The sequence below is a fragment of the Orcinus orca genome, chromosome 4, assembly GCF_937001465.1.
Source record: "Orcinus orca chromosome 4, mOrcOrc1.1, whole genome shotgun sequence".
Classification (NCBI taxonomy): domain Eukaryota; kingdom Metazoa; phylum Chordata; class Mammalia; order Artiodactyla; family Delphinidae; genus Orcinus; species Orcinus orca.
In genome coordinates this window covers 38,027,607-38,039,074 of record NC_064562.1, presented here as the reverse complement: position 1 = coordinate 38,039,074, position 11,468 = coordinate 38,027,607, and the positions used below count along the sequence as shown (strand labels likewise).

General features: G+C 40.7%; 1 protein-coding gene across 2 annotated transcripts; it reads right to left on the bottom strand.

Annotated features, from left to right (window-relative positions):
* Positions 1-1,815: 1,815 nt before the first annotated feature.
* Positions 1,816-11,156, bottom strand: C4H4orf36 (chromosome 4 C4orf36 homolog). Of its 2 annotated transcripts, none has more exons than XM_049709131.1 (4): positions 11,044-11,156; positions 9,889-10,020; positions 5,082-5,236; positions 1,816-4,664 (listed from the first exon to the last, which is right to left on the bottom strand). In XM_049709131.1, exons 2-4 carry the CDS (start codon positions 9,951-9,953, stop codon positions 4,531-4,533), a joined length of 354 nt encoding a protein of 117 aa, XP_049565088.1. In that variant the 5' UTR covers positions 9,954-10,020; positions 11,044-11,156; the 3' UTR covers positions 1,816-4,530. The 2 variants fall into 2 exon arrangements, with proteins under 2 accessions (XP_049565088.1, XP_033269257.1); XM_033413366.2 differs by having other exon boundaries at positions 10,965-11,062.
* Positions 11,157-11,468: the final 312 nt, after the last annotated feature.

Here is an 11,468-nt window from a genome sequence, read left to right as displayed (position 1 = left end):
GGGCCCATGAGCCATGGCTGCTGAGCCTGCGCGTCTGGAGCCTGTGCTCCGTGGCGGGAGGGGTCACAGCAGTGAGAGCCCCGCATACCACAAAAAAAAAAAAAAAAGATGTTCAGTGAGCTAAAAAGAGAACACAGATAGACAACTAAACCAAATTAGGAAAGTGATGCATGAACAAAATGAGAATATCAACAAAGAAAAACTACACAAGCTGGAGCTGAAGAATACAATAACTGAGCTGAAAAGTTCACTAGAGAGGTTCAACAACAGAGTTGATCAAGCATAAGAAAGAATCACTGGATTTGAAGAAAGATCATTTGAAATTACTGAGTCAGAGGAGTAAAAAGAAAAAAGAATGAAGAAAAGTGAAGAGAGTCTAAGAGACTTTGTGGGGTACCAGGAAGACCAACTTGATATACATTGTGGGAGTCCCAGAAGAAGAAAGCCTGCTTGAAGAAATAATGACCAAAAACTTCCCAACTTTGAGAAAGAAAATGGATATTCAACTTCAAAAAGCTCAAAAAACTCCATCTAGGCTCAACCAAAGAGATTTTCATTGAGATGCATTATAAAAAAAACTGTTAAAAGTCACAAAGAGAGAATCTTGAAAGTAGTGAGAGAAAAGCAACTCATCATGTATAAAGGAGCTCCTATTAAATTATTAGCAGATTTCTCAGCAGAAACCTTGCAGGCCAGAAGGGAATGGGATAATATATTCAAAGTGCTGAAAAGAAGAAAACTACCAGCTGGGAATTCTATATCTGGCAAAACTGACCTTCAAAAATTAAGGAGAGGGGGCTTCCCTGCTGGTGCAGTGGTTGAGAGTCCGCCTGCCAATGCAGGGGACGCGCGTTTGTGCCCCTGTCCGGGAGGATCCCACATGCCGCGGAGCGGCTGGGCCCGTGAGCCATGGCCGCTGGGCCTGCGCGTCCGGAGCCTGTGCTCCGCAACGGGAGAGGCCACAACAGTGAGAGGCCCGCATACCGCAGAAAAAAAAAAAAGTTAAGGAGAGGGGTGGGGAGGCTTCCCTGGTGGCGCAGTGGTTGAAAGTCTGCCTGCCGATGCAGGGGACACAGGTTCGTGCCCCAGTCCGGGAAGATCCCACATGCCGCAGAGCGGCTAGGCCCATGAGCCATGGCCACTGAGCCTGCGCGTCCGGAGCCTATGCTCCGCAACAGGAGAGGCCACAACAGTGAGAGGCCCGCGTACCACAAAAAAAAAAAAAAAAAAAAAATTAAGGCGAAATTAAGACTTTCCCAGATAAACAGAACTAAGGGAGTCCATCATCACTAGACCTGCCCTACAAGAAATGCTAGAGGGAGTCCTTCAAGTTGAAACAAAATGACACTAGATAGTAACATGAAAGCATCTGAAAGTATAAATGTCACTGGTGAAAGTAAATATATAGACAAACACAAAATACTGTGATACTGTAATGGTGGTGCTCTTTGAATGCTGGTAAAGAATTTAAAAGACAAAGCATAAAAAGTAACTATAAATCTATACTAATGGGTATACAATATAAAAATATGTAACTTGTGACATCAATAACAAAGTGGAAGGGGTCAGAGATGTAAAGGAGCAAAATTTTAGTATGCAAATAAAATTGTTACAGTTTAAAACAAATTTTTATAACTTTAACATGTTTTATGTAAAATTGTATATTTGTTCATTCTTATCTTTGTCTTGAACTGTTTGAGCCCGTATTCAATGACACCATGGCTACCTCTCCATAAAAATTATCCTACTGCAAAAAGTAAATACAACTATGAAGTACTTTCTATTATGAAACTTTGACCATATGGAAATTTTCAATCAACGATCAATAAATGTTTATTAAGGGGCTACATGAGTTAGGCATCAAGATAAGGCACCAGAGTACAAACATAAGTAAGAAACTGTTCCTCTTCTTATGTCATTTCAAGAGAGAGATGTACATACACATATTACATATATTTTGTGATGTAATTTTACTTAAATATGTACAGTTTAAAGCAGGCTCAGAAATATATACCTAAAAACACAATTAGAGGAATCTTAAAGCTGCAAGCAGAGATTTTTCTCCCAAGAGAATGATGGGAAGCTAAAGTTTTCTCAAATCCCACCTTTTCCTAAGGAATATTAAAATGTTTAATTCCGGAAAGCTTTTTGCAAACAGATACCTATTTTATCCATTTTCACAATGGCTCTGAAGAAGGATGGAAGCATGTAACTCATACCCCCAATTAATGTTTCTAACTAGGGGTGTAAGGCTCTGAGGTGAGAAGTAAGATGCTTAAGGTCCCCTGGTGGCTCCTAAGAGCAGACATAAACCAATACATATGTTTCTGAGTTACACAGTGGCTTTTTTCACACAAATTTTCCATGCTTCTTTTAAGAGAAAGACAAGCTGATTATCATAAGTGACAAGCTGATTATCATAGATTGTCGTTTATAAACAGAAAAATCAGGATATGCCATAGGTACAGTGGCCAGATTTTGAACTAAAATGTCAGGCTGGAATGAAATAATGCCACTTGCAACAACATGGATGGACCTAGAGATTATCACACTAAGTGAAGTCAGACAGAGAAAGACAATTATCATATGATGTTGCTTATATGTGGAATCTAAAAAAATGGTACAAATGAACCTATTTACAAAACAGAAATGGAGTCACAGATGTAGAAACAAACTTATGGTTACCAAGGGGGAAGGGAGGGAGAGATAAATTGGGAGTTTGGGATTGACATATATACACTACTATATATAAAATATATAACTAATAAGAACCTACTGTATAGCACAGGGAACTCTATTCAGTACTCTGTAATAACCTACATGGGAAAAGAATCCGAAAAAAAATGGATCTATGTAGATGTATAACTGAATCACTTTGCTGTACACCTGAAACTAACACAACATTGTAAATCAACTATACTCCAATATAAAATAAAAATTAAATTTTAAAAAATCAGGTCATACGGTCTGGCAAGTACATATACATTGACAAGCATAAAACCAAATTTTTGAAAATTCAAGATTTCTGGTCTCCACAAAGGTCAACAGAGTCAGCCCAATGTCATACATCTTCGATACTAAGATTACAGCAGTACAAAGGAAATGTTGATCACACTAATAGCTAACACTGGAGTAATTCTCACTGTGTACCAGGCAGTTTTCATTTAATCATGACAATTCTATGAAGTAGTACCAGTATTACCCTTATCTTATATGATGTAAGATAACTGAAGCTCAGGATATAAGGTAACTCACCCCAGGTCACACCACTAGCAGCAGCCAAGCTGGGATCTGAAGAAGGCAGCCAGGTCTAAAGTATGTACTCTTAAATACTATGCCATAATGCCTTTCATAATGAGGCTAAAATACCAGAAGATCATAAAATGCCTACTGGATCATCTAACACTAAATTGTGCTTAAATATAACTTTCACATCCAAGTGTGCTTTACTGGATTCGAATTCTAGGAAAATTTGTTCATGCAAATCCAGTTCTTTCCAGTTAATTCCCCATTCTCCAACCACTCTGTACAAATAAGAGTTTTCCTCACAGATGCTGTCTTTGTATTTTCATATCATTTTCACACATGTATGTGTGTTCCACATGCTCCAGAGGGTATCCCAGAAAGACGATATGAAATTAGGCAAAAGGAAAAAAGACGGTTTTTTAGAAGAACAAAAATGAAGTAAGTTCTACTTGCCACTTTAAAGTATCACATGAGTTGAAAACAGACTTGAGGACACAGAGGGCGGAGGGGAGGCTAGGACATAATGAGAGAGTAGCATTGACATATATACACAGCTAGTGGGAAGCTGCTGCATAACACAGGGAGATCAGCTCAGTGCTTTGTGACCACCTAGAGGGGTGGGATAGGGAGGGTGGGAGGGAGGCTCAAGAGGGAGGGGATATAGGGATATATGTATACATATAGCTGATTGACTTTGTTGTACAGCAGAAACTAACACAACATTGTAAAGCAATTATACTCCAATAAAGATGTTTTTAAAAAATAAAGTACCAGATGAGAATAGTAAATGATGTTTCATTGAAAACTGGAAACTAGAGAGTTACTAAAATGAAACCTACAATTTTTCTCAAACAAAATTTTTCAAAGTTAATCATTTTATAAATAATTTCCCTCTCTCCTTCCTTGGTACCTCCTTGGAGTCTCAAAGATGAAAATTCAAAATATTCTTCAAAATAATGCCTCTTGGTGGGGGGACGCCTCTGACAAGGAGTTTCTTCTTTCCTTAGTGCAACTTTACAAAAATCAAAATGAATAGCACAAATGACTCGATGCCAGCTACATTTTCATTTACTTACAGTACTGTTGCTTGTGATACAAAGGTACAAATACGTGACTGGGACCCAGAAGATCTGTTCAGAGCTGTCAACTAACCCACGGGAGCTGGCTCATCCACCAGGGGGCATTCAGATGACTGCACCAAACTTCACACAGTGGTAGGTCAGAGTCCTTCATCCTCTTTGGATGCAGAAAGCACAGAGTACAGATTCAACTGTGAGATGACTGTCACTTAGGTGGGAGAGGTCTTCTCAAACCAACTGGCCTTTCCCTTAGGGAAAACTGAATTTCCTCGGCTACATTTTCCTCACATTTCAGGTTATTCAAGCGCTTCATTTCATACTCCCTTTCAAGTTGGATGGCTAAAAAATAAAATACATGATGCAATCCAACTGACATTTTTCACCAGGCATAATTTAGTCAAACTGAATATTTAGCACACAGAAAAATTCACATTCTTGAATACTAAACAAGACAGGGCTACATAGATAGGGAGTATGGGTGTGAATGATCAGATTTAAACATTTGTCTAACAATTAAAATAACACACAGAGTTTGCAATTTATTGAAATACTTCCTACAGAAACATAGGGACACCAAGGGGGGAAAGCCCGGAGGGAGGGGGCAGGTGGTGATGGGATGAACTGGGAGATTGGGATTGATATATACACACTAATATGTATAAAATAGATAACTAATAAGAACCTGCTGTATAAAAATAATTAAGTAAATAAAATTCAAATAAAAAAATATAATAAAGTAGTTCCTTCAGAACTTACATTCTGCTGAAGGGAGCACACCATCCTTAATGGTTTTACATTTTTTGAGGTGTATAGAACTACCAAATGCAATTTCTTCCAAGAAAGGCAACTTGATGTTGGCTAGGTTTGTGTACCAGGTCTCTGTGAATAATGCAAGTTCCCACGGTTCCTGTCTAGGGGAAAAATTCATTCAATAAATATTTATAGACATCTACTGCAGGATATAGAGAAGACATTTGAATTCTCAGTTCTATTTTCCACTAGACATTTTGGTTTACAGGAGAGTATTCAGGATTTTTCAGAGTTGCAAACCTAGCCAGGAGAAGGAGGCTTATATTAACTAATGTAGAGATATACTGAAAATGACCATAAATTATGATGACAGACATTTTTGCTCAAAAAACAGCCTCTTTGGAGTCAATCCAATCTTTACATGTCCTTAAAGAGGATGTAGTTAAAAACTGTAAGCTTGGGACTTCCCTGGTGGCACAGTGGTTAAGAATCCGCCTGCCAATGTAGGGGACATGGGTTCAAGCCCTCATCCGGGAAGAACCCACATGCTGCGGAGCAACTAAGCCCGAGTGCCACAACTACTGAGTCTGCGCTCTAGAGCCCGCAAGCCACAACTACTGAAGCCCATGTTCCTAGAGCCCATGTTCCACAACAAAGAGAAGCCACTGCAATGAGAAGCCCGTGCACCGCAGCAAAGAGTAGCCCCTGCTTGCCGCAACTAGTGAAAGCCTGTGCGCAGCAACGAAGACCCAACACAGCCAAAAATTAATTAATTTTTTAAAAAAAGAAAAAAAAAAACTAAGCTCCAAGTCTTTTTTGGCTGATCAAAAATATGATTACATCAGGGAAGGAACAAAGGGAATACTCACACGTTGAGCAGAGAGCTTGGCACACACTAAGGCTTTGAGTGTGTGATCTGACTTTAATCTTTACAACTACCATGGAGGTAGAAAAGGAAAACAAAGACTCAGAAGTTAACAGAGAACCAGAGCTGGGATGTAACCTAGGTGTATATAGAAGCACTAGTACCAAGAGAATCCTTAGAAAGCTGGAAAAGGGAATGAAACCCCAAACTACAATATTTAAAAATAATCACAATGAAATTTTAATGGGTTGTTTTATGTATCCTAATTTGGAACTTTAAAATATCAGCTATGTTTCTCATCTACAGTCAACGTGAGTTCATATGCATGAGGAAAGATGAAAGACCTGCTTTGGTACAAGTAGGGGAAGTGAGTGTATAACACACACGCCATCTGTTTTCCTCCTCCAGCTTAATTCTTACTTTATCATCTAACTTTAAGGAGTGACTTGAAGTCTATAATTATTATAAATGCACTTGAACAAATACACAAAGATGTATTTACAAGAATGCTCATTGAAGCATTGTTTGTCCCCAAAAAAACTCCACAAAATAACCTTAATATCTATCAAGAAGAGCCTGGTTCAAGAATATACAACAGAGACAAGACAGCCTCTTCAATAAGTGGTGCTGGGAAAACTGGACAACTACATGTAAAAGAATGAAATTAGAACACTACCTAACCCCATACACAAAAATAAACTCAAAATGGATTAAAGACCTCAATGTAACACCAAACACTATAAAACTCTTAGAGGAAAATACAGGAAAAACACTCTGACATAAATCACAGCAAGATCTTTTATGACCCACCTCCTAGTAATGAAAATAAAAAGAAAAATAAGCGAATGGGACCTAATTAAACTTAAAAGCTTTTGCACAGCAAAGGAAACCATAAACAAGATGAAAAGACAACCCACAGAATGGGAGAAAATATTTGCAAACGAAGCAACAGACAAAATATTAATCTCCAAAATATACAAACAGCTCATGCAGCTCAATATCAAAAAAACAACCCAATCAAAAAATGGGTGGAAGACCTAAATAGACATTTCTCCAAAGACGACATACAGCTGGCCAAGAGTCACATGAAAAGATGCTCAACAGTACTAATTATTAGAGAAACGAAAATCAAAACTACAATGAGGTATCACCTCACACCGGTCAGAATGGGCAACATCAAAAAATCTACAAACAACAAATGCTGGAGAGGGTGTGGAGAAAAGGGAACCCTCTTGCACTGTTGGTGGGAATGTAAATTGATAAAAGCCACTGTGATAACAGTATGGAGGTTCCTTAAAAAACTAAAAATAGAACTAACATATGGCCCAGCAATCCCACTACTGGGCATATATCCTGAGAAAACCATAATTCAAAAAGACACATGTACTCCAATGTTCATTGTAGCACTATTTACAATAGCCAGGACATGGAAACAACCTAAATGTCCATTGACAGATGAATGGATAAAGAAGAGGTGGTAGGTATATATAATGGAATATTACTCAGCCATAAAAAGAAATGAAATTGAGTCATTTGTAGAGATGTGGACGGACCTAGAGTCTGCATACAGAGTGAATTAAGTCAGAAAGAGAAAAACAAATATCGTATATTAATGCATATATGTGGAATCTAGAAAAATGGTAAAGATGAACCTATTTGCAGGGCAGGTATAGAAAGGCAGACGTAGAGAACGGAATTGTGGACACAGTGGGGGAAGGGGAGGGTGGGATGAACTGGGAGATTAGGTTTGACATAAATACACTACCGTGTGTAAAATAGATAGCTAGTGGGAACCTGCTGTATAGCACAGCTTGGTGCTCTGTGATGGCCTAGCTGGGTGGGATGAGAGGGGATAGAAGAGGGAGGGGATGTGTGTATGCATATGGCTGATTCACTTCCCTGTGTGGATGAAACTAACACAGCACTGTAAAGCAATTATACTCCCCCCTCCCAAAAAAAAAAAAAAAGAGCAGCCTGGTTAAACAAACTGTAGTACATACATGTAATGAAAGAATGAGATTTATCCTTATATATTGATTTGGAAAGATGAGCAATAAAACAGCTAATGCCGGGAATTCCCTGGCGGTCCATTGGTTAGGACTCCACTCTCTCACTGCCAAGGGCCGGGATTCAATCCCTGGTCAGGGAACTAAGATCCCACAACCCACATGGCGCGGCCATAAAAAAAAAGAAAGGAAAAATAAACAGCTAATGCTTACCTAGCACCTACTACATGTAAGACACTGTTTTAATCAGTATACATATATAAACACATTTAATTACCAGAGTAACCCTATGAAGTAGGCAGATGTTATTGTTATGCTCATTTTACAGATTAGGAAACAAGAACAGAGACCAACTTGCTCAAGGTCACAAGGCTTGGGTTTGAAATTTCAACCCAGAAAGTCAGACTGTAGAATCTGTGCTCTTAACCACTAGGCTACACAACATATAGGTGGGGAGGGAGCAATATAATCCCATGTGTAAAAACATGTGTGTGTATATACATATGTGTGTGTGTATCTTATGTAACAGACAGAAATTCTAAAAAATACATAAAACATTTTACCTGAGCAGGATTGGGTGGGTAGGGCAGGGATGGCAATGCGGATGTGAGAGGTAACATTTTTTTTTTTTTGAGAGGTAACATTTTTATCTTCCTTTCAAATGCTTCTATACTGTTTGAATGTTTTTTAGTGTATTTTTTTATAATCTTCTAAAAATACTTAACCAAAAAAAGCCCAAGGTGAGGAGCTACCTGAGCTAGTGAACTCCAAAGACTGCTACTACCATTCTATTCCTCTTAATTTAGCTGCTCTTATAAATAGAATATCAAATACTTTCTTGTGAGAGTGATAGAGAAGACACTGGTTTTGCAGATATTATTCGTGACATAAAATGCTATATAGCCAAAACCACAGAATCAGTGCTTTAAATCATTCTCCAGATACAGGAATATCTTCGTTATAAAAATTATGTTTACAATAATGACTACAGTGGTATTTGTCTATAGTTCAATGTCTAAATACATACTGAACTAACAAATCTAAATAGAATGCAATGATGAGTTCTCTCTGGTTTTCCCATATCTCTGGTCTCACAACCCCGTGGGGTGTCTCCATTTACTTCTTAGAACACTGTCAAAAAGTAAAATTCAATTGACTCACCACGCTAATATGTCGTACATTGTGGCAGAGAGGTTTAAAAAAACAAGTCCAAAAATTTAAAAAAAGGTAACAGAGTGAAATTACCATGTAGTAGTAACACATGTTTATTATGGGTTTACTATTATGTCAGGCAACATGCAAGTACCTTACATACATTACCTCATTTGTATTCCACACCATATAGGTAGGTATTGATATGTCCATTTCACAGATGGGGAAGCCAAGGTACAGAGAAGTTAAGTAATTTGTTCAAGGCAGCATGGGGAGCCAGTGGCAGGACCAGGCTTTGAGCCCAGGTCTTCTTGATGTCCACACATCACCTGACAAAATGTACAGGATGCAAAACTGACTCTCTGTACCAGCTAATTAAGTGTTCTGTTAAGATATATCTGACACCAAGGCGTTTTTAGGTAGATTTACACTATCTAAAGAGGGATTTTAAAGTGGTTGTCTGCATTGGAAAATGTTGCTTTGGAGTAAAGAAGACTCAGACTTCTAACCCTGTCACTTCCTTACTATATGACTGTGGGACCTGGATCATACCACTTCTTCAAACCTCAGTTTCCTCATTTCACAGTGTTGTTTTGTTGTAAAAACCAAGTAAGAAAATTTATAAATCCTTACAAAAGCATTTTCCTTTTAAAAATATCAGTACCCAGACACCTGAGAATGCCTCATATAGTCCGGTATCTCATGGGGAACGTAAGGGTGTCCAATACTTTTATTTTAACAAGGATACTCCCCAGCCCAAGTCAACGCTTACCAGGATAAATATACTTACACTTTATAACAATTGCACCTCAAAATGGTTTCCACTGCGTTCTTTCTTGTCAAGCCATAAGCCATGGTGAATTATTACAGTCCAACTTCCTAATTGTCTGATGTAATGACTCAGATATTCTGTTCACTTTGTCTGAAATGATTGCAATGCAACTAATTAATATTAAAATAAAATATTCACTTGAATATTTTTAATATCCAAATAATAAAAAAGATTCAGAAAAATATTTTCTGAATGTAAGAACGTCCCTAATCAACGTTCACTGAACTGAATTCCTAATGTAGAACTGTGTTCTCTTTTATTTTCCACGAACTCACTTTATCATGTCTTCCCATGTAAGGAGAAGATGCCAGGTGAACAGCATCGGCATTCCGGCCCGGTATACTGTCATTGCCTAAGTCTACCAAACTGGCTCAAATACCTCATCACCAAAAGGTGTCTGACTGTGGCAATGGTAAGCGACAAATAGCTCTGCGGACACAGGAACTTCCCGTCCTCCGCCCGAGCCCTTTAAAGGATACAAACCTTCCCAGGTTTTTCCTTTTTCAAAAGCGTGAACTTAGGGGCTTCCCTGGAGGCGCAGTGGTTGAGAATCTGCCTGCCGATGCAGGGGACACGGGTTCGTGCCCCCGTCTGGGAAGATCCTACATGCCGCGGAGCGGCTGGGCCTGTGAGCCATGGCCGCTGAGCCTGCACGTCCGGAGCCTGTGCTCCGCAACGGCAGAGGCCACAGCAGTGAGAGGCCCGCGTACCGCAAAATAAAATTAAATAAATAAATAAATAAATAAATAAATCTGAACTTAAAACAAAAAAAACCTCTGAACTTAAAACGTGGCCCACTTCAAGCACCACTCCCACTTCCCTTCCAGCGCACACTTCGGGATGAGTCTCCCCCTCGCCGGACGCGGAGACCCCTGGAGGAACCCGCGGCCTGCAGGGCCCGGAGCCGGGAGCGGGGGAATTAAGGGGATGGGGAAAGGAGGGGGAAGGGGAGGAGAGGTGAGGGGAGAGAGAAAAGAAGGTAAGGGCAGGCCCTCGCCGCCCGCGCCTCAAACCACCGCCCCTCCCAGCCGCACCACACACGCGGTGGGCGCGTCCACTCCGCCCGGGCCTCGCGAGACGGGTCCTTGGGAGAGTCCGCCGACGCCCGGTTACCGACGCTCTGGGGTCCGGGAGGGTCGCGGTCCCCTGGGGATCGAGGGCAGAGCGCGCGCCCATCTAGTCGCCCATGGCCGGGCACACGCCGCGGTCCCGCTCCTCCTTCCTGCTCGCGCCGGGAGCTGCGGGCGGCCCTGCGTCAAGCCCCAGCCTCAATAAAGGGCTTTGTGGCGCCGGCCCCGACCGCGAGGAGGCCTGGGCGCCGGGCCCGGGACACGCGCCCCGCGGGGTCCCCTCGGGGCGGAGGCTCCACTTCCCACAGCCGAGGGCTGGCTCACGCTTGACGGGACAAAGCCCACAGCGACAGAAAGGGCTGTAAGCGAGGCCTTTCCCTAAAAACGACGCTTCTGAGTGTGAGGGGATTGTGTGAAGCGACCTGAGGTGTTGGTTTGGGGGCAGCACTTGCAGAAACGCGCCCGGTT